General features: G+C 50.1%; 1 protein-coding gene across 1 annotated transcript; it reads left to right on the top strand.

The window, feature by feature from the left end:
• On the top strand, positions 405-2,820 carry LOC8056708. Its single transcript, XM_002453812.2, has one exon. The coding sequence runs from the start codon at positions 441-443 to the stop codon at positions 2,706-2,708; it is 2,268 nt and encodes a 755-aa protein (XP_002453857.1). The 5' UTR covers positions 405-440; the 3' UTR covers positions 2,709-2,820.

Genomic DNA, 23,997 nt, shown 5'->3' with positions numbered 1-23,997 from the left:
CATGTGATGAAAAAGTTTTTAGATTTTAGATGCAACTAGACAAGGCCTATAGCGACTCTTTTTATGGCACTCGGGGAATACGGTAACCAGCCTAGACCAGAGCTTAAATTTCGCAACACGTAGGTAAATAGCCCCTTGGCTGCATGTACTCGCTGATCCATCATAAAAGGCGATGCTTTGCTTTTGTGTAGCACACAGAATCGTGTCTTTAACTTGGCTTGTCGTCCACCCTTCTCCTCGTCAGTCCTCACATGCATCCACCTGACCTTCATTGCAACGTCGTAGTCAGCCATGCATGAGCCATCACATGCATGAAACACAAAGGTACGGTGTTGTTATATATACCGGAGTCATTTAGCTTTAAAGCCTGCAGAGCTCTCTCTCCGTATTTGCTGCTCATTGCGAACAAGGAGAGGTGGACAAACTAGCTAGCCACCCCCATGGCCTCCAGCCTCGTGAATCTGCTGCTCATGGAGGTGGCGGCCATCGCCAGCATTGTCCTGCTCCCAATCCTGGTTGTGCTGAGCTCCTACCGCCACTACTCGGGTCATCCGGCACTCCGCCTCTTCGTGTGGTCCGCATCCACTCTCTTCCTCCCGCTCGTGTCCTACGCCGTCTCCGCGGCGGCCAAGTGGGACGCAGCGCGCGTCCCGCTCCTCCTTGCCTGGACAGTCTTCCTCCAGATCCTGCGCAACACCATCGACACCGCCCGCTCCTCCACTTCGACCATCACCAGCAGAGGCGGCTCCAACGGAAGCAAGTTCCGGCCGTCGGTCGAGCAGCTGGCGAGGATGGGGTGGGTGGCGTTCCTCATCATCAGCAGTGGTGGTGCCGCCGGCAGCCCGCTCCTCACCGGCGTCCTGCTGTGGCTCTGGGTGCTCAGCCTCCTCAAGCTCATCCACAGGCTCGTCGCTGCCGAGCTCGCCAAGAACTCGTTCGCTGTCGGCCTCAACTCGTACCTCGTCGCCGACTACATGAAGCAACTCCATGGGCATGGTCAGGCAGGCCATGGCGGTGGACTAGAAATATTGCCCCCTCCTTACTTTGTCAAGGGTGAGGAGAAACTGCCTATCAAGCCTAGGCCGCATGGGTACCACATTGACCACAGGAGTAGGACTACTGCTACTGCAGCAGCTCCGCCGTCATTGTCCACGGACGACCTGAACGCGGGGCATGGGCATGTCGTCACCGTGGACAGGATATGGTCGCTTTCCTCCTCCGGCGACCCCCTCCTCGCAACCTGCCCGCAGCTCAAGGACCTCTGCCTCTCTTTTGCCCTCTTCAAGCTGCAGCTCCGGCGGTTCATCGGCTGCCCGCTCGCCGAGGCCGGCTGCCACCGTGCCATGGCATTCGTGCAGGACGGGCTCCTTGCTGGTAGTGGTGGTAGCCCAGACCCAGAGAGGGTGTTCCGGGTGGTCGAGACCGAGCTGTCCTTCCTCGCCGACTTCCTCTACTCGAAGCTCACCGTCTTCTACGCCAGCGGGTGGTGGTTCCCGGCGCTCAACTCAATACTCGTGCTCGCCACGTGGATCAGCTGCCTCGCGGCCGGCGGCGCCATCGTGCACGACATGATGAACCCCGGCACGGCGCTCGCCGTGGACTACCAGATCCTCCGGAACTACCTGCAGCACCACGACACGGCGTTCCACGTCATCGTTGGCCTCGACATACTCGTCTCCGTCTCCTTCATCGTCTCCATCGTGTTCACGGAAGGGTGGGAGATCGCCAACTACGTCTGCTCCGACTGGATCAAGGTGTCCGCCATCTGCGAGTACGCGCGGCGGCCGGCGTGGCGGAAGTCGCCGTGGGCGCGTCGTAAGCTCAGCCGCCTGCTCTGGCTCCGGCCCATGCAGCAATGGGACGACCGGTTCTGCCAGGTCTCCATCCTGCAGCTTCGGCTCTGCTACTGCGGCTGCGTCTCGCGGCAAGTCGACCGGATCTTGAAGAAGACCGTCGCAGTGCCCGCCGCGGTGAAATCCGCCATTGTGGCGATGCTCAGAACAAACAAGGGTAGGCTCGGGAACGGCGAGCGGTCCTTGCAAGGCAACGGTGTCGCGGGCAACCTCTTCTGGGCTTGTCGTGTTAAAGCCGGCGACGACAACGCCGTGGACAGCCTATCGGAGCAGATTCTCGTGTGGCATCTCGCCACGAGGCTCGTCGAGCTCAAGCGCTCCGAGGGAGCTCGTGCCCGTGGTGGCAAACTCGACGACGACGACGACGACGATGACACGGATGCGGGGAGCGAACTCGACCTGCTGGTGGTTGTTGCTACACGGCTGTCCCGTTACTGCGCCTACCTGGTGGCGCTGAAGCCGACCCTCCTGCCGGACCACCGCGCGTGGACGGAGGAGCTCTACGAGGGAGTGGTGGAGGAGGTGGTGAGGGTGCTCGCGCGCTGCGCGGGGCCGGTGGTGAGGTACGAGCGTGCCGCGACGTGCCTCGGCGGGAGCATGAACGCGACGCTGAGGAAGGCGTCCAAGCTCGGGCGGCAGCTGGTGGAGGAGGTCAGCGACGAGGCGTTGTTGTGGAAGGTGCTCGCCGACTTCTGGGCGGAGCTCATTCTCTACCTCGCGCCGTCGGAGAACGTGACCTCGCACTCCAAGTCGCTCTACCACGGTGGCGAGTTCATAACCGTGCTGTGGGCGTTGCTCGGTCACGCTGGCATTGTTGGGCGCCCGGAGGCTGACAGCACTGATATCTCAGCCTAGAATCGATTCTTTCTTCTTTTTGTACTTCCTTTAGATATGGGAAATTGTACATTACATATTGCTCTACACTTACTCTTCCTTTTCACATGCAGAAATGGAAATTTGCTTTATATAGGATGTAATATATGTATTGGCCTAACGATCATATAGCTACAGGCATTTTAATTACTCCTATTTTGCTACAGTAGTGACTAGTCAATCTCAATCTCAATCCGTGCTCCATAAATACAATCATACAAGCGCTACAAGTCCACAAATAAACTTAGGGAAAGCTAACCATGTCTCGATTATTAGCTACATGGGCAGCCCACGACAACCAAGCTAACATAAGCCCAGCAGCCATGGCTCGCGTAAGTTGAGCAACCTAGGCCAACGCTAAAGCACGAGGCTAGGAACGAAAGTGGCAATTTTTGTGCTAACCAGGACGAGATGGAGGCAGCAGTTCACGACCATTTCAAGGGGGTGTTTGGACAGCCGGGGTCTGGATCCCACACGATCAACTTCGAGGCCATTGGAATTTACCCTCAGGATTTATCCGCACTTGACCTGCCCTTCTCCGAGGAGGAGGTCGAACGGGTCGTGCGTGAATTGCCTGCGGACAGGGCGCCGGGGCCGGACGGCTTCACCGGGGCTTTCTACAAAGCCACATGGTCGGATATCAAGGAAGACGTGCTGGCAGCCTGGAACGCATTGCTGTTCGGGGACTGCAGGGCATTCTACAGGCTGAACAATGCCTTCATTGTGTTGTTACCAAAGAGACAAGGGGCCGCGACGCCGAGTGACTACAGACCCATATCGATGATCCACAGTTTCGGGAAACTAGCCTCAAAGCTCCTAGCATCAAGGTTAGCGCCAAGGCTCAAAGACATCATGTAACATCCCGGATTTTTACAAAAACCAAAAATACGAGCTTTTTAAAATTTTTCCTGTAATTGTGTGAATCATATAGTTTCGAGGTTAAACTCGATCCTAACCTGCTAACAAACCGTTGCATTCATATAGAATTGCTTGTAGGCGAGTGCCTTTGTTCGTGAGTCATCTTGAGTTGGGTCTTGTTTAGGGTTTTGAGTTTCTTTTGGAGTGCACAAATCTGTAGCAAGTCTTCCCGAATTTTCGTTGAGCCTATCTCAAAGGCGAAGCGAATCCCTTCTCAACCTTTTCGTTGGAGTACGTCTCAAACTCCTTTGAATTCTTTCCGAACTCCTTTCTAACCCTCTGTGATCTTTCTCACCTGCTTGGTTCCCTTCTTAAATCCCCTCTTTGGATTCATCTTCGATCTCACACGAATCTCTCCCAACTCCTCTTGTGTCATTCCTTTGTGTTTAATCCAAAAATGGAAAGGCCTTCCTTCCTCTCTTGGGCCAGGATTCCTTTCCCCCTCCTCCCCCTCCAACTCGCCAGCCCAGCTCATGCTCTGGCCCAACCAGCCACCCTTCCCTAGCCACGGCCCAGCTACCTGCCTGCGGCCCGCTCCCCTCCCCTGCCTCGCCCCGGCCCGAGGCCCAGCTCTTCCCTCGGCCCGCGCAGCAGCCAAGGCCCAAGCCGCCCCTGCCTCTTCCAACCAGCAACCCTAGCTGGGCACTCCCAACCCCAGCCAGGTGCAGCCGCCGCCGCCTGAGACGCCGCACCCCAGCGCCCCGATGCCCACGACGCGCGCGCCCCGACGCCACGCCCTGGCCTCCGTGCCCCTCTGGGATGTGCGCCACGCGTCCCTAGGTGGGCGCGGACGCCGAGGATGGCCGCAGCGTCCCTGGAGCCCTAGCGCCCGCGCTATAAAAGCGGCAACAGCCGCTCGCCCTTCTTCTTCCCTACGCCGCCGCCGCCATAGCCGACCTGAAGCTCCGTCCCTCGCCCGTGACCACGACCTCGACACCGAGCAGGAGCTCCGCACCCTCACTGAGCGCCTCACCCCAGAGCCATCGACGCCGCGCACCAAGCCCCTGCACCAGCGCGCCCCTTCATCGAGCTCGGTTTTGTCCTGGTCGGCGTCATGGTGCGACCTCGCCACGGCGCCCGAGCACCCCGACCGTGACCGTGCCACGCCGTCCTCGCACCGGAGCCTCCCGCCGCGTCGAGCTCCTGTGCACGACCTCGCCGAGCCGCCGCAACGCCGAGACTGAGCCACGACGACAAGCTCCACCAGCACCCTCTCTCATGCCTCGCCGTCTCCTAGAGCTCGACCACGCCATCGGAGTCCCTCGCCCTCGCCCCGACGCACCCGCGACCCCATCGCCGAGCAGGAGCTTCGCCAAGCACCGCCGCGCCGAGCTTCGTCCGCGTCCCCGCCACGGTCACCAGGAGCCCGCGACGTCCGCACCCTCGCCACCCCGTCACGGCAGCCACGCCGAGCTGCACGCGGCGTCCACAGCCCCGGCCTCGCCCCCAAGCCCAAGGCCATGGACTTGCTGCATCCAGGCCGAAGTCGTGCCTCCTTTGGGACCGCGACGTCGTCACCCTGGCTGTGCGACGCCGGACGCGGTGACCACGGTCACCCTGCTATCTCGTCCTCGCGCCGTTCATCACCAAACCGCCTCGATGCCGACCCATATGACCGGGAACAATCAGTGGCACGCCAAGCTGCTAACATAGAAAACTCCACCATCACAGTGCTACAGCTCTGCTATCGGTGAGCCACCCCTTTTCTCCTTCCTTCGATAAATAACCGTGTCACCGTGCTTGTCTGACGGCTGGCCTTTGTGCCGAGGTTCCCCATCACTGTAGTGAAGCCGCAACTGGAACGCACAGTAGCAGCAGCACTTCCCCTTGCCAGAGCCGAGAACGCAGTGAACCACCATGCCGCCCCACTTCAATGAGCTATAGCCTCAAGCAGCAACAGCGGTGCCCTGCCTCGACAGCACGTCATCGAGCATCGTCCTCACCACCAAGGCCGAACCCTAGTCGACGCCGACGAAAAACCCCTTTTGCTTTTGTACACCTTTCTATCATCGTTCATACTTGCCGTACACCTTTCACATGATTTATCTATATCCATGCCTGTGCCGTGCCTTCGTGCCAGTCTATTTATCCATCTCTCTATCTTGTGCTATTGAAAATGTGCTACTCTGGGTTGTTATAGTGCCCTTGTGTTATTAATGATCGAGTCGTGATTCCTTGCGTGTTTGTCGTTGTCTGTGGACCGTGCCGTCGAGCCGGTTGAGAGAGTGATGTGTTTGGACGTTGTGATCGCGAGTTTGTCTCGCCATGACCGTAATGCCAAGCATGTCCCTTCTCTCGTGTTGTCGTTGATCTTGTGTTATTTGTCATTGGACCGAGCCTTCGAGCCGGTTAGGGAAATGGTAGTGCGTTCGACTATTTCGATCGTGGGTTCGTCCCGCCGTGATCGCGATGCCGAGCGTAACTCATTTCCCCGTGTTTAGTTGACTTCGTCATGCTACGCTCATTAGCTTCTATTCTCGTCCCTCGGACATGGCCATCGTGGACTCGATGTCGTTATCGACGCGGATCTTACCCGCACCATTCGAGACCTTCATGCTCTTGTCTAGTGGGATACGAATTAGGGGACAACCTTTGTGGGACAGTCGGAAGCCAACTCGTTAGGTGAAGCTCATGGACGCGAGTTTGCCTCGCCATGACCATCGGGCTTTAACTATTTTTTTTCCACGATTATCTTATGTGTCTCGTATGCTTATGCCACCTAGACCCGGGCATTTCCCCTAGTTCCCGCGATGACAACTGCATCGTCTGGAACTATAGGAATGACCTTGTGCCGATTCAGAAGCACCTAGGTCGTGAAGTGTTATGAGTTGGAGTAGATTGTGGGGTCGTATCTCTTTTAACCAACCGTATTTCGTTCTATGGCGTGTTGGTTGAAAGAGTGTGATTTCGTTCTTCTTCTCTCTTGTTCTGAATCCCCATCGATCCAGTAAGATGTGGATTGAGCCCCTTTTGCTTGTTCGATGTTTTGTTTCCAGTTCTGCGATTCCCGCTGTTGCTTTGGCGAGCGGATCAATGGAAAGTGAAGCCCGTGTCTTTTCTTGTCTTTTTGGTTCTTCGTGCTTAAACTCTTGTATGCTTGTACCTATTCGACCGTAGCATTTCTTTGGTTCTCGTGGTGACAACCGCACTGCTAAGAACCCTAGAGATGTCTTAGTGCATTTAGTGCACCTAGGTTGTGGTACCCTACAAGTAGTTTGAGCACTCGTGTACTTGTGTGTCACTCTCTCTGATTCCCCGTCTCTTACCATGGCGGGTGGATTGGAAGGAATAGACCACTTCCCTTTTCTTCTCTCTTTGTTCCACCCTCTCTTGACTCTCGTCAATCATAATGGCATATGAGTTGAGAGAGATCCGAATCTCTTGTGCTTACAACAGTTTGGTTCTCGTCAGTCTCTGTGACGCTTGGATCGAAAGACCGTAAGCTGTGGTGTTTGCTTAGAATGAGTTAGAGTCTAAGCAATTTATTAAAGCCGTACAGGTTGACTCAAGTCGACCCGGGAAGTACCGGCTAGGCTAAGACTCTGACTTGTACTTAGTGAAGAACCATTCCTATTCTTTGAGCCCAGGGATCGGACATCCGCCGAGAGGGCTAAGCCGTTATCATTTCGATGCTCTCTTAGTGTAGTTGTTCTTCAGTGTTCTATCGCCTCTTTTCGCAGTCCTTCTAGGTCTAGTGGTCTGATTGTTTCGCCTTGTTTGTCACTTACAAGGTAGTTGCTTCGGGGTTAGCGTTGATCGGATCAGGACCCGTTGGAGGGAGGACACGCGGAAAAGAGGATCTCGGATGAGAACAACTACAAGTGCACTGTGGATCTTGGAACTGACATTCAACAGGTGCCACGTCCCACCCAACCTCGTAGAATCCTATTAGACATGCAATACTATAGATGCTAGTGCTTTACTTTTATGCAAATGAACTGAGATAGGTTGCATGGTAGAAATGCTTGTGAGCCATTGACTTGTTGTAACCTATAACCCTCGCACACCCGCTGTTAGGTTAGAAGCTGCATACTACTTGCTACTGCTTCTACTACGCATTATATCTGTGATGTGATGCAATGTGGGAGATTGGATGTGAGTGGATAAGGCACGTGGTGCCGATAACTGGATAATGAGATGATAATGGATTTGGGGAGATCTTGGCGTGTGTCTTGGGTGTGTGGTGAGGGTTGAGTCGACCGAGCAGGATTTACGACGAGTCTTGGGACAAGTCTTGCCGGGGAGCGCTACCTGGGCGTTCCCCACGAGAGATACCTGTGGCGGGTACATGTGACAGGGAGAGGTCCCGGAGTGGAGTGTCTTCGTGGGACGAAGCACCGGGTTGGGAGGTGCTGTTTAGCACGGGGTAATCGGATGTCCCATCGAGCTGGGCATCGGTTGGCCCCTTGTGAAGATGTCCTGTTTGGTCACCCTAAGGACTGATATGTTATGTGGACCGGGTCTTAGGAAGCCTTGCATCCCACTCGCTCCTATGGGGAGGAGACGGATGTACGACCAGCTAGGGCGGTGCCACTACTACTAGGTTGTTATCGGATAGTGTAGGGAGGTACGGGCGTGAGGACCCACACCCTCCTAAGACAGCGTAGTGACCTTTGGGGCCCGGTACTACGCCTCACAGTCTCAGCGTACCGGTGGTACGCCGGTATGGTCCCAGTTCTGAGTGGTAGGGTGGCATCGTGTTTAGTTGGAAGACAGCCCGGAATCAGCCTAGACGAGGGCCTTCGTCGATGATGGTGATCTTGTGGTTAGTGCAAACCTCTGTAGAGTTTTGGTTGATCGATCGATACATATGCCGACTCGTCGGCTATGGACCTTTCCTAAGTACAGCTTCACTTGACTAGAGAGAGGAGTCCTTTCTACCTTCCCCTGGGTTTGTGTTGGATCCGGCGTTGGCCGTTGAGGCAAGGCACGAGCAGGAGTCGTACTTGCCGCCTAGAGAGTGAGAGTGTGGTGAGATGTGTGTGATGGATGGATCGATGGATGGACATGTGGTTGAGATGATTTTAAAACCTGAGGAATTATTATTATTAAATATTGATGAACTTGCATAGGAAAAACTACAGCCATATATATAGGCCTCTTGATCTACCATTTGCATTCCACATACCACAAAGCTTACGCAAAAGCATAGGGTGGGAGCCAGTGGCCAGTACAAATCGTACTGAAAATTGTTTAGTAGGTTTTGAACGTGGCCTATGATGATAACTATGGAGAATAGAAGGATTAGGTGGTCTCGTTCCTGCGCTCAAGTTTGGTTCAAAGATGAAGACTACGCCCGCTGATAAACTACGCCGACTCTGATGATTGCCCGTGAAGGAGGAGCCTTCACCGCTGACGCGCTACATCGACTCTGATAAAGACCCGTGTGTGTTTCCGCTAGAAAAACGATGTAATAGGCTTGTTGACCATGATTTGTAAAGTAAATGTGTTGTAATTTTGTTTCTCACGATGTATGACTATGATAACGACTGATATATGATAATGAGATAGTTCAATTTTTGAATTATCACATTATAATTCGAATCTGTGGATTTTTCCCTTTTTGGAAAAATCTAGGTCGTTTCAGTTGGTATCAGAGCCATACTTGACCCTAGGACGAGACCTTTAGGACCAAACACTAGATTAGAAGCCAAACATTCTATCTTTTGTAGAGTTATAAACGCTAACACTTGTTTTCCCCCTCCGCCTTGAATTCTGCTACTAACTGACCTCCCTGTTTCATAAAGTTGACCGCTGGAATCTTTCCCATACCCGCCCACGCTAGATCGATAGTCGTGTGAGACTTTGAAGGTCTGTGAGTCACCTCAAGTCAACACTATGCATTAGGAGTTGTAATGCTGTTTGAGTGCTTGGATTTTATGTTGTTGTGTTTCTTCTGCTTCTTATTGTCTGATTGTAGGTCATAGAACATGTTTTATGCGAGTAAGACTCTAGATTCCATCCAATCTAGCTGGCTAAACCCAAGACCGTCCCGAGATTAGATAAGTGACCTTGACTAACCAAGTTAAAAGTAAGGTAAAGCTGTTGCATCATGTCTTGCACATCTATTTCAAAACGCTTTTTGGCTTCCAACTAAACTTGTCTTCAAAATTACCCCTCCTTTTGGTTGAAAAAGTTTCCCTCTTTTACAAAAGCATCTTGGTTTCAAAAGGAAAAGTGTTTCAAAACTCTCTCAATATCTTTCGTTTTCACAAAGAAAGCCATTTTAACCCTTTTCTCAACTCAACTTTATGCAAAAGCTATTTATGAAACTATTTAAAAATAAGTTATCTTTCAAAAGGTGTTACCAGCCCTCTTCTGAAAATCAAAAGTTTTGCTTTTTCATCAACAAAGTGGATTTTCAACCAAAGATTTTGGCTCAGTTTTGTTTTAAAGGCCTTTGATTTTACCTCGAGAGCCAAATTCCTTTCAAAAATCAACCTTACCTTTAAAAAAATCCAAACTGATTTATTAACTAAAGGAAATTGTTGCGAAAAGATTTTGTTGCAACCTTTCAAAGAAAAATTTTAGCAAAAATAGAAAGAACTTACAAGTTTTTAAAAAAAATGTTGAAAAACAAGATTTGGTTGAGAAAGCTTTATCTTTCAAAATGAGAAATGATTTCTTGTCATTTTCAAAACTAGTTTGTTTGACTCAAAAAAAAGCAATACCTTGTGTAAAAAAAAAGTTATTAAAATTTTTAAAAAAAATAATAATAAAATAAATGAGTTTCAAACCTCCTGATTGAAATCACTCAAAAAAAAAAGATTCGGTTTTCAAAACTTGCATCAATTTCAACCCTCTTCAAAAGCTCTCTTCAATTTGAAGTCAAAAAAAAACCTTTGACTTTGTAAAACCGCTTTCACTCCATTTATGAAATCTGTTTTCTGAAAATCCCTCCTTTCAAAAGCTTTTTGCAAAGAGTAATGCATGAGAAACAGCTATTGAAAGCCAACAACACTAGCTAAGTTTAAGCCCACCATGCACTCTTTGGACCAGATGCCACTCCTTGGGAGAGTATCAAGCAAGTGAACAAGAAGGTTTGAGCACAATGATCTAGGCCAACTAACAATGGTCTCAAATTCGAGAGCCAGATGTTCCTAAGCCCGGTTCGATTCTTGGATACCCATCGCCTTGTTGTAAGAATTTGGATACCCAGCACCCGCGAGTGAGCTTTGGATACACTCGGATCATGACTAACTCCATTTTTGGAAAATGCTTGTGGAGCGACCATACCGAAAGTGAAACAACTCAGAAGTAGGAAAAGCTTTGGGAACGACACCCTTGTTTCTTCACCGACCGAGCAACGCCTAAATCTCGGGGACGAGATTCCTGTAAGGTGGGTGGACTGTAACATCCCGGATTTTTACAAAAACCAAAAATACGAGCTTTTTAAAATTTTTCCTGTAATTGTGTGAATCATATAGTTTCGAGGTTAAACTCGATCCTAACCTGCTAACAAACCGTTGCATTCATATAGAATTGCTTGTAGGCGAGTGCCTTTGTTCGTGAGTCATCTTGAGTTGGGTCTTGTTTAGGGTTTTGAGTTTCTTTTGGAGTGCACAAATCTGTAGCAAGTCTTCCCGAATTTTCGTTGAGCCTATCTCAAAGGCGAAGCGAATCCCTTCTCAACCTTTTCGTTGGAGTACGTCTCAAACTCCTTTGAATTCTTTCCGAACTCCTTTCTAACCCTTTGTGATCTTTCTCACCTGCTTGGTTCCCTTCTTAAATCCCCTCTTTGGATTCATCTTCGATCTCAGACGAATCTCTCCCAACTCCTCTTGTGTCATTCCTTTGTGTTTAATCCAAAAATGGAAAGGCCTTCCTTCCTCTCTTGGGCCAGGATTCCTTTCCCCCTCCTCCCCCTCCAACTCGCCAGCCCAGCTCATGCTCTGGCCCAACCAGCCACCCTTCCCTAGCCATGGCCCAGCTACCTGCCTGCGGCCCGCTCCCCTCCCCTGCCTCGCCCCGGCCCGAGGCCCAGCTCTTCCCTCGGCCCGCGCAGCAGCCAAGGCCCAAGCCGCCCCTGCCTCTTCCAACCAGCAACCCTAGCTGGGCACTCCCAACCCCAGCCAGGTGCAGCCGTCGCCGCCTGAGACGCCGCACCCCAGCGCCCCGATGCCCATGACGCGCGCGCCCCGACGCCACGCCCTGGCCTCCGTGCCCCTCTGGGATGTGCGCCACGCGTCCCTAGGTGGGCGCGGAAGCCGAGGATGGCCACAGCGTCCCTGGAGCCCTAGCGCCCGCGCTATAAAAGCGGCAGCAGCCGCTCGCCTTTCTTCTTCCCTACGCCGCCGCCGCCATAGCCGACCCGAAGCTCCGTCCCTCGCCCGTGACCACGACCTCGACACCGAGCAGGAGCTCCGCACCCTCATTGAGCGCCTCGCCTCAGACCCATCGACGCCGCGCACCAAGCCCCTGCACCAGCGCGCCCCTTCATCGAGCTCGGTTTCGTCCTGGTCGGCGTCATGGTGCGACGTCGCCACGGCGCCCGAGCGCCCCGACCGCGACCGTGCCGCGCCGTCCTCGCACCGGAGCCTCCCGCCGCGTCGAGCTCCTGTGCACGACCTCGCCGAGCCGCCGCAACGCCGAGACTGAGCCACGACGACAAGCTCCACCAGCACCCTCTCTCATGCCTCGCCGTCTCCTGGAGCTCGACCACGCCATCGGAGTCCCTCGCCCTCGCCCCGACGCACCCGCGACCCCATCGCCGAGCAGGAGCTTCGCCAAACACCGCCGCGCCGAGCTTCGTCCGCGTCCCCGCCACGGTCACCAGGAGCCCGCGACGTCCGCACCCTCGCCACCACGTCACGGCAGCCACGCCGAGCTGCACGCGGCGTCCACAGCCCCGGCCTCGCCCCCAAGCCCAAGGCCATGGACTTGCTGCATCCAGGCCGAAGTCGTGCCTCCTTTGGGACCGCGACGTCGTCACCCTGGCTGTGCTACGCTGGACGCGGTGACCACGGTCACCCTGCTATCTCGTCCTCGCGCCGTTCATCACCAAAACGCCTCGATGCCGACCCAGATGACCGGGAACAATCAGTGGTACGCCAAGCTGCTAACATAGAAAACTCCACCATCACAGTGCTACAGCTCTGCTATCGGTGAGCCACCCCTTTTCTCCTTCCTCTGATAAATAACCGTGTCACCGTGCTTGTCTGACGGCCAGCCTTTGTGCCGAGGTTTCCCATCACTGCAGTGAAGCCGCAACTGGAACGCACAGCAGCAGCAGCACTTCCCCTTGCCAGAGCCGAGAACGCAGCGAACCACCATGCCGCCCCACTTCAATGAGCTATAGCCTCAAGCAGCAACAGCGGTGCCCTGCCTCGACAGCACGTCATCGAGCATCGTCCTCGCCACCAAGGTCGAACCCTAGTCGACGCCGACGAAAAACCCCTTTTGCTTTTGTACACCTTTCTATCATCGTTCATACTTGCCGTACACCTTTCACATGATTTATCTATATCCATGCCTGTGCCGTGCCTTCGTGCCGGTTTATTTATCCATCTCTCTATCTTGTGCTATTGGAAATGTGCTACTCTGGGTTGTTATAGTGCCCTTGTGTTATTAATGATCGAGTCGTGATTCCTTGCGTGTTTGTCGTTGTCTGTGGACCGTGCCGTCGAGCCGGTTGAGAGAGTGATGTGTTTGGACGTTGCGATCGCGAGTTTGTCTCGCCATGACCGTAATGCCAAGCATGTCCCTTCTCTCGTGTTGTCGTTGATCTTGTGTTATTTGTCATTGGACCGAGCCTTCGAGCCGGTTAGGGAAATGGTAGTGCGTTCGACTATTTCGATCGTGGGTTCGTCCCGCCGTGATCGCGATGCCGAGCGTAACTCATTTCCCCGTGTTTAGTTGACTTCGTCATGCTACGCTCATTAGCTTCTATTCTCGTCCCTCGGACATGGCCATCGTGGACTCGATGTCGTTATCGACGCGGATCTTACCCGCACCATTCGAGACCTTCATGCTCTTGTCTAGTGGGATACGAATTAGGGGACAACCTTTGTGGGACAGTCGGAAGCCAACTCGTTAGGTGAAGCTCATGGACGCGAGTTTGCCTCGCCATGACCATCGGGCTTTAACTATTTTTTTTCCACGATTATCTTATGTGTCTCGTATGCTTATGCCACCTAGACCCGGGCATTTCCCCTAGTTCCCGCGATGACAACTGCATCGTCTGGAACTATAGGAATGACCTTGTGCCGATTCAGAAGCACCTAGGTCGTGAAGTGTTATGAGTTGGAGTAGATTGTGGGGTCGTATCTCTTTTAACCAACCGTATTTCGTTCTATGGCGTGTTGGTTGAAAGAGTGTGATTTCGTTCTTCTTCTCTCTTGTTCTGAATCCCCGTCGATCCAGTAAGATGTGGATTGAGCCCCTTTTGCTTGTTCGATGTTTTGTTTCCAGTTCTGCGATTCCCGCTGTTGCTTTGGCGAGCGGATCAATGGAAAGTGAAGCCCGTGTCTTTTCTTGTCTTTTTGGTTCTTCGTGCTTAAACTCTTGTATGCTTGTACCTATTCGACCGTAGCATTTCTTTGGTTCTCGTGGTGACAACCGCAGTGCTAAGAACCCTAGAGATGTCTTAGTGCATTTAGTGCTTCTAGGTTGTGGTACCCTACAAGTAGTTTGAGCACTCGTGTACTTGTGTGTCACTCTCTCTGATTCCCCGTCTCTTACCATGGCGGGTGGATTGGAAGGAATAGACCACTTCCCTTTTCTTCTCTCTTTGTTCCACCCTCTCTTGACTCTCGTCAATCATAATGGCGTATGAGTTGAGAGAGATCCGAATCTCTTGTGCTTACAACAGTTTGGTTCTCGTCAGTCTCTGTGACGCTTGGATCGAAAGACCGTAAGCTGTGGTGTTTGCTTAGAATGAGTTAGAGTCTAAGCAATTTATTAAAGCCGTACAGGTTGACTCAAGTCGACCCGAGAAGTACCGGCTAGGCTAAGACTCTGACTTGTACTTAGTGAACAACCATTCCTATTCTTTTAGCCCAGGGATCGGACATCCGCCGAGAGGGCTAAGCCGTTATCATTTCGATGCTCTCTTAATGTAGTTGTTCTTCAGTGTTCTATCGCCTCTTTTCGCAGTCCTTCTAGGTCTAGTGGTCTGATTGTTTCGCCTAGTTTGTCACTTACAAGGTAGTTGCTTCGGGGTTAGCGTTGATCGGATCGGGACCCGTTGGAGGGAGGACACGCGGAAAGGAGGATCTCGGATGAGAACAACTACAAGTGCACTGTGGATCTTGGAACTGACATTCAACAGGTGCCACGTCCCACCCAACCTCGTAGAATCCTATTAGACACGCAATACTATAGATGCTAGTGCTTTACTTTTATGCAAATGAACTGAGATAGTTTGCATGGTAGAAATGCTTGTGAGCCATTGCCTTGTTGTAACCTATAACCCTCGCACACCCGCTGTTAGGTTAGAAGCTGCATACTACTTGCTACTGCTTCTACTACGCATTATATCTGTGATGTGATGCAATGTGGGAGATTGGATGTGAGTGGATAAGGCACGTGGTGCCGATAACTGGATAATGAGATGATAATGGATTTGGGGAGATCTTGGCGTGTGTCTTGGGTGTGTGGTGAGGGTTGAGTCGACCGAGCAGGATTTACGATGAGTCTTGGGACAAGTCTTGTCGGGGTGCGCTACCTGGGCGTTCCCCACGAGAGATACCTGTGGCGGGTACATGTGACAGGGAGAGGTCCCGGAGTGGAGTGTCTTCGTGGGACGAAGCACCGGGATGGGAGGTGCTGTTTAGCACGGGGTAATCGGATGTCCCGTCGAGCCGGGCATCGGTTGGCCCCTTGTGAATATGTCCTGTTTGGTCACCCTAAGGACTGATATGTTCTGTGGACCGGGTCTTAGGAAGCCTTGCACCCCACTCACTCTTATGGGGAGGAGACGGATGTACGACCAGCTAGGGCGGTGCCACTACTACTAGGTTGTTAGCAGATAGTGTAGGGAGGTACGGGCGTGAGGACCCACACCCTCCTAAGACAGCATAGTGACCTTTGGGGCCCGGTACTTTGCCTCACAGTCTCAGCGTACCGGTGGTACTCCGGTATGGTCCCAGTTCTGAGTGGTAGGGTGGCATCGTGTTTAGTTGGAAGACAGCCCGGAATCAGCCTAGACGAGGGCCTTCGTCGATGATGGTGATCTTGTGGTTAGTGCAAACCTCTGCAGAGTTTTGGTTGATCGATCGATACATATGCCGACTCGTCGGCTATGGACCTTTCCTAAGTACAGCTTCACTTGACTAGAGAGAGGAGTCCTTTCTACCTTCCCCTAGGTTTGTGTTGGATCCGGCGTTGGCCGTTGAGGCAAGGCACGAGCAGGAGTCGTACTTGCCGCCTAGAGAGTGAGAGTGTGGTGAGATGTGTGTGATGGATGGATCGATGGATGGACGTGTGGTTGAGATGATTTTAAAACCTGAGGAATTATTATTATTAAATATTGATGAACTTGCATAGGAAAAACTACAGCCATATATATAGGCCTCTTGATCTACCCTTTGCATTCCACTTACCACAAAGCTTACGCAAAAGCATAGGGTGGGAGCCAGTGGCCAGTACAAATCGTACTGAAAATTGTTTAGCAGGTTTTGAACGTGGCCTATGATGATAACTACGGAGAATAGAAGGATTAGGTGGTCTCATTCCTGCGCTCAAGTTTGGTTCAAAGATGAAGACTACGCCCGCTGATAAACTACGCCGACTCTGATGATTGCCGTGAAGGAGGAGCCTTCACCGCTGACGCGCTACATCGACTCTGATAAAGACCCGTGTGTGTTTCCGTTAGAAAAACGATGTAATAGGCTTGTTGACCAAGATTTGTAAAGTAAATGTGTTGTAATTTTGTTTCTCACGATGTATGACTATGATAATGACTGATATATGATAATGAGATGGTTCAATTTTTGAATTATCACATTATAATTCGAATCTGTGGATTTTTCCCTTTTTGGAAAAATCTAGGTCGTTTCAGTTGGTATCGCCCAACCAGAATGCCTTCATACAAGGAAGAACAATTCACGACAATTTTAAATTTGTCCAACGGGCACCGATCTACCTAAAAAAGAACAACACCCCAATGGCACTTCTCAAACTTGACATATCAAAAGCGTTCGACACCGTCGCTTGGCCGTTCCTGCTTGACACCCTAAGGGCATTCGGATTTGGGGATCGCTGGCGCAGATGGACGACCACGCTGCTATCATCGGCCTCTTCCCGCATACTGCTAAACGGGACGCCAGGCAGACCCATCCGTCATATGCGCGGAGTACGCCAGGGAGACTCTCTATCCCTGATGCTGTTGATCATCGCAATGGAGGTGTTCGCTAGGCTCCTAAAGGTGGCGGTGGATGACTGGCTTCTCAGGCCACAGCAATCCCTCGCCATCAAGCACCACTGCGGCATCTAAGCCGATGACGTGATTATCTTCCTACACCCGCACGCGGACGATGCAACAGCGATCAAGGAAATCCTTAGCATCTTTGGAGAGGCATCCGGCCTGAGGACCAACCTCACCAAGTGTTCCATCACGCTGATCCATGTTCCGAACGACAACTTGCCACAGCTGCAGGAAATTCTTGGGTGCCAATCAACACAGTTTCCCATCACATACCTCGGCCTGCCGCTCAGCACCAAGAAGATCCCCAGAGCACGGATTCAGGCGGCTGTTGATGCAATCAACAGGAGGCTACCAAGCTGTCATGGCCCACTCCTGACCAAGAGCGGCCGACTTGTTTGGATCAAATCCATTCTCTCCGTGATCCCCATCTCACCATTATTGCAGACGGGCTGCCACCGTGGGCGATCCAAGAGATTAACGGGATCTATTCCTTTGGACAGGAAAGGAGGGATCAGTAAGGGGGAAATGCGCGGTTGCTTGGCCTGTCATTTGCCGGCCGACCGATCTTAGAGGCCTTGGCGTCCCCAACCTACGGCTCGCGTCCATCGCCCTGCAGGCCCGGTGGCTTTGGCTCAAGAAGACCGACGACACTAGAGCCTGGGCACAGCTGCCCATCGCGGCGTCCAGGGAGGTGTCCGCCTTCTTCGACGCCTCCACGTTCACTGTGATTGGCAACGGGCAGACCACACCTTTTTGGACCGATCGCTGGATCTAGGGCAAAGCTGTGAAAGACATTGCACCGGCCCTGCTGGAGTTCGTCAGCCGAAGAGACATCAAGGAAACATCCGTCGCGGCGGCCATGGAGAACCGATCATGGATACGCCAAATAACGGGGGGGATCACCGTTCCAGCCATAATGGAGTACCTAAGATTGTGGGACATCCTGACCACAATAACCTTAGGAGAAGGCGAAGACAAACTCATTTGGCGCTGGACAGCAGATGGGACATACTCTTCCAAGTTAGCCTACCGTGCGCTTTTTACGGCTGCTAACCCGGTCTACGGCTGCCCTATGATCTGGGGAACATGGGCACCGCTACGGGTCAAAATATTCCTATGGCTCGCCATCAGGAGACGCCACTGGACGGCAGACAGAAGACGCTGACATGGGCTTGAGGCAGTAGACCGCTGCTACCTTTGTGACCAGGAGCCAGAAACCATTGACCATATCATCGCCTCATGTTCGCTCTCGAGACAAATCTGGTGGAACATCTTGACTATACTTGGTGCCGATGCGTCATAGATCGGAGCTGATAGCCTACTGGAATGGTCGGAGCGCTGGAGGCACAGATGGCACGGAGAAAAGCGTAAAGGAGCCGACACGCTGTTCGCCCTAGTTGCATGGGAGTTATGGAAAGAGAGCAATGCACGCTGCTTCAGGGCTCCTCGGCCACTGTCAGCCAGCTTCTTTCTACCATCAGGATCAACGGAGATCTTTAGATTGATGCCGGGGCCCAAAACCTAGGTTGTCTAGTTTACGAGTAATTAGCTTGACGAAAAACGGGGAGGTCAAGTTCTTCGCGAGTAATTAGCATGACGAAAAAAATTTGGTTTTGGCTACTGTAGCACTTTCGTTTGTTTGTGACAAATATTGTCCAATCATGGACTAACTAGAGTCAAAAGATTCATCTCGCGAATTACAGGTAAACTGTGTAATTAGTATTTATTTTTATCTACATTTAGTATTTCATGCATGTGTCACAAGATTCGATGTGACGGAGAATCTTGAAATTTTTTAGGAACTAAACAAGGCCTAAGTTTACTAGATTTCTCCCTCCCTTAAGCTCACAACCATGGGGTCAGGAGAACCTATCTCTCTATATGCGCCCTAGCCCTGGACTCTATATATGGGCAGCTAGGGCATCCTTCCATGTGGACAACGAATAGATGAATTGAAGCTTCATTCAGGCACTCCCTCTCCACTCTCCTACCTCTTTCACCTTTCTTGTATACCCCCAGTATGAGAACTTCAGAGCAATCAACCGAGGAACACACACTCTATCTTCTCTGAGACTGGATGTAGGGCTTTGGCCTAAACTAGTATAATTTCTTATGTCTTTTGGATGCTACAATCGTCTTCTTAGAGTAGCGCAATATTACTATAAATTCACTAGTTGGTTGAAAAAATACTAAGAGTTGGCATGCTAGGTCCTAATATGGTTAAAGGGGGGGTTGAATAGCCTATTTAAAAATTCTACAAAGCACTAGAGCAAAGATTACTACAACAAAAGGCGTAATGCAATCTTGCTCTAGTTCTACAAGGGGTCACAAGCCACCTATCTAACAGTTCTAGTTGCTATGTTCAGTAAGCACACAAAGGCTATATGTCACTACAAGCTACACTAGTGAACTAAGCTACACAAGGAAAAACTAGCAAGTAAACTTAATTACACTACTTTACTAGAATGTAAAAGAGAGGTTATGAACTTTATACCATCTCATAGAGGATGAATCAATCACCAATATACAAATGAATAATCATCGAGGGAATGCCAAACAATCACAATTGAGACACCGATTTTTCTCTCGAGGTTCACATGCTTGGCGGCAAGGTAGTCCCTATTATGTCGACCAACACTTGGTGGTTTCGCGGCTAAGAGGTGTTGCACGAACCTCATCCCCACTAGAACACCGCAAGAACCTACCCACAAGTGAGGTAACTCAATGACACAGACACTTTACTAGAGTTACCTTTTGGCTCTCCGTCGGGGAAGATACAAGCCCCCTCACAATCATCGGGAGATGGCCACGAACAATCACCAACGTGTGCCAATTCTCCTTCGCTACTCCAAGCCATCTAGGTGGCTACAACCACCAAGAGTAATAAAAAAACCACAGCTCAAACGATCCCCAAGTGCCACTAGATGTGATCGCTCATGCAAATGCACTTTGAATCACTCTCCAATCTCAGAAAGATGGTTAATCTATGAAGAAGATGAGTAAGAGGTGTATGCTTAGGCTCACAAGGATGCCAAGTATGTCAAAGTGTCAAGAGAGTGAGCCCTAAGCCGGCCAAAATATATTTATAAGCCCTCTCAACAAATAGAGCCATTAGGCTCTTGGGGCTTGCCCTGTTGGGGGCGTTGAACGCTCCGACGCAGGGCGTCGGACACGGTCTCAGCGTCCGACGGTCCCCTGACAGGTCCACAGATGGCTGCCACGAGTCCTCAGTTAAACGTAACTCGTTGATCTCCAATGATCATTTAAACGATGAAGTTCACGGTTACAAGGCGTCGGATGCGTCAGGTACTACGCACAAGAGCGCCATCGCCATCTATTTTGCCATTATCAATCATTTCCATAAAAGAATGTAATACTCTGTTGTATGAGGGCACTCACAATGCAAGACTCTATCACAGAGTCCAAGACAATTAATTACATGTTATTTATGGTATTTTGCTGACGTGGCAGCATATTTATTGAAGAAGGAGGTAGAAAAAATAAAACTCCAAGTCTTATTTAGACTCTAAGTCCACATTTATCGAGGTAATAAATAACTTTAGACTCTATGATAGAGTCTGCATTGTGAGTGCCCTGACATGATACGTACTCGGTGAACCAACATATTTTTTCAACGTAAGTTCCTATAAATGTATTAATTACTAGGCCTACGCAGCTAACATTGAAACATAGAGGGGGTTCAAAGAAAAACCTTTCAGATTGTAGTGCCAAATTTTTTACTCTTCTCAAAGCTTTGACATTCTTACTCTTTGGTAAGAAAGGAGTTACTTTATTTACTTCCATTATAGAAATTCATTCCCTCAAGTCTCCCACTAAGATCAATTAGAGGGTCTCCAATCCCAGCCTAGTACAAAAGAAAATAGAAGCACAAAGTTATGGGAGAACTTGTAAGGCCAGTCTCAATGGTCCGTTTCAATGCACTGTTGCCAAAACAAATCTGCTGACAGAGCATCAATGAAACGAACAATGAAACAACCTCCACAATGCATGAGTTTCACCTTGATGTTTCCTAGACTGGGCAAAGCATTTAACTACTGCAAAATAATTGGATCACATGCAATATGGTGAAACGATTTAGTCATCAGTGGGGATTTCATCTTGTTTCACCGCGTGGGAAACAACGCCAGCGTAGTTTCACCATGGTGAAACTACTTCCTTCTCTCTCCTCTTCGTTTCATGCAAAAAGTACAGTTTTGCTGACATGGCGCTCTAATAAATGTGCATGACATTCTGGTGAAACCCTCACTGAGACTGGCCTAATACCTGAACTAGTTCAGTAGATTGCTATAATTACTGGTAACTCAAATTCTTATGCAACTATATTGGTCCTAGCCACTAGTATTACGAAATATAAAATAAAAACAATCATAGGATAAATTCACTGCGGTACCTTGTTGATTGTAAAAGTGGACAGCTCAAGATCTTTGCAATCAGATATGGATTCTGAGTTTTCAGGCTTCACTTCACCCATTGAGGCCACTAATAGTCCATGTATTGCATCACGCCCTACAGCTAGTCAGCTACTACTTGGATATTTTGGCTGAACCAATTAACCCAAGGGCAAAATGGTCTAATTTGAGATCTAAGCATCTGATATCTATGGGCTCTTCATGACTTTGCTTCACCTTAACGCAAGCTTCATGATGACGCCACGTGCCTCCTCCCGTTCCTGCCGGAACTCCAACCAGGATTTTGGGCCCAAACCTAAAAACTGTCTAGCCGGTGGTTTTGAGGCCCAAACTACCAACCTAGAGAAGTGTATCTGCTACGCCTCCTCCACAATCTCGACACATGTCACCGTCGTCCCCGGCCGCTCGATCACTAAGTCCTCAAGTGCCTATGCTTGACTTGGTCAACCACCGTCTTGACTTCGCCAACATGGCTCCTATTCATGTGCTCTTGCTTGTTGATGTCCCCAAGTGTCAGCCACCACGATCAATCTTTCAGCCATCTTGGTCACTCGGTCTAAGGCACATGTCCGTTCTTCATTGCTCCTAGTCCATTGACTCAATCCATCTCTACTTGACCTTCATCATGCCTATACAACCAAGAGACATGTTGCACACACATACTCACACCATAGTTAGTCTCCAAACTCAACCAAAGCCAGCACGCCACCTCTGTTACAATTATTTATTTATGAACAACTTGAATATAGTATTTATTACTCTAATGTGGATGACTGAATACGTTGCTGTAATATTGTTTTTAATGGTTAATGTAATAACCGATTTTAAGGACAAAACCAGATATACATCATATGTGAGTTTTACGGATCAAATCTCACATATAGCTACAAATAAAGGGTAATATCAAAAGACAATGCATAAATATATAACGTACTTAGTATAAAAGGGATAACTTTTGATAGCAACAGCGGATAAACAACTCCGAACTTCGGGTATTAACTTCTCTCTACAGGATACAACTGACAGGTTGATCACAAGCCTAAACTCCTTCTGAGGTGTGGGGCAAATAGCAAGAGTGAGTCCATGTCGAACTCCACAAGTATAGCAACTAGATTGTATAGCTCCCACAATCTCATGATCAATGTGACATAAATAATGTAGAGCATTAAACAATAAACAATGAGCATATTTAACACACAAGATTTATCATCGTCGATGCAAGAATCCCCAAGACCGCTCTTAACTGTGAGTACGGCTAGTATACCAGTTTTAAACACTCTGCAGAGGTTGTACATCTTTACCCATGAGTCATGATTTACCCTTTCGCCCGAGGTGATCAGTCTCTTAACCCACTTCCAAGGAAGGTCGGCAGGGATCACTATGAAGTCGTTCAAAGGTTCGTCTAACATGTTAGGGCCGCAAGGTTTCCTTTGCGCGCAGATATAGAGCCCCCCTTCCGATGGCACAATGACTCGCAGCCTATACACATACAGACAGAGGCCACACTATACCCAAAACGGTTCAGCCCCTCCGCTCTTTCGGGTAACCTCTAACAAGCTAGAAAAGTTACTCATACTTGACTAAAGCCAGAGCCATTATAGCCCTCATGGTTGCATCTGTTGTCCCGGTTATCACTTACAGATAAATCATCAAGTTGCTAAAAAGTCATTTTTATCATTTATTACTTAACATTAATCTAGTCACAGGATCATGGTCACAGAAATAAAATCCAAATGCTATACTTGCCTTAATCCAATTGCTCTTGCTGATCTTGCTAGTTGTCCAAGTACTGATCTTGATCACTGAAGCACTCTTGTTCACCACGAATTGCTCACCGTCTAATTTCGATCATCAACACACAAACAATCGAGGCCAAACATATACAAAGCAAACAATAGAACTAAATTAGAACAAACACTAAACAATAAAATATTTTAAAAACTAATCTACGCATTACTACGAACTCACAGACGTAAAGATTACGAAAATTAGAGTTAAGATAGTGATACTAAGTTGTAGTTGATTAAAGAAAATTCCATAGAATGGACTATAGACAAAACGTGAAGGATAGATGTGCTGACCGTAGTGGAATTCACAAATTTGCTCCACACATAGCAGCAGAGTGTCTGCTCCTTCAGTCCTCGATCCGCATGTGAGATGCAAATTTTCTCACCACGCACAGAGTCACGACAGGAGCAGCAGATTGATTTTTTTTATATATTTCTCCTCCCGACGAGAACGCAGGTGCAGATTCAGGTTCTGATGGCTTGGATCCACATGCGCAGCAACAGATCACAACCTCACCGCCTAGGACAACAGCATCAGTTTGATTCTTTTTTTTTTCTCCAACACGGGACAGCGGCAACGTTCCGTGAATTTCCTCTGCCTGGGACGTGCAACAGCAACCGGTGTAGCTTTTGTAGATCGAAGATGCAACGGCTTCCGAGTCTCTGTTGAACTCCGTCTTAGACTCTTAACGTTGAGTCGCCGATATCTACGGGTCAAACACAGCCGAAACAGTCGAACCGCCAGGCTGCCTGCCGTCTGCCGGACCCTT

Source organism: Sorghum bicolor, chromosome 4 (assembly GCF_000003195.3).
Source record: "Sorghum bicolor cultivar BTx623 chromosome 4, Sorghum_bicolor_NCBIv3, whole genome shotgun sequence".
NCBI lineage: Eukaryota > Viridiplantae > Streptophyta > Magnoliopsida > Poales > Poaceae > Sorghum > Sorghum bicolor.
The sequence above is the reverse complement of the archived record's forward strand: the minus strand, read 5'-3'. Positions and strand labels throughout refer to the sequence as shown.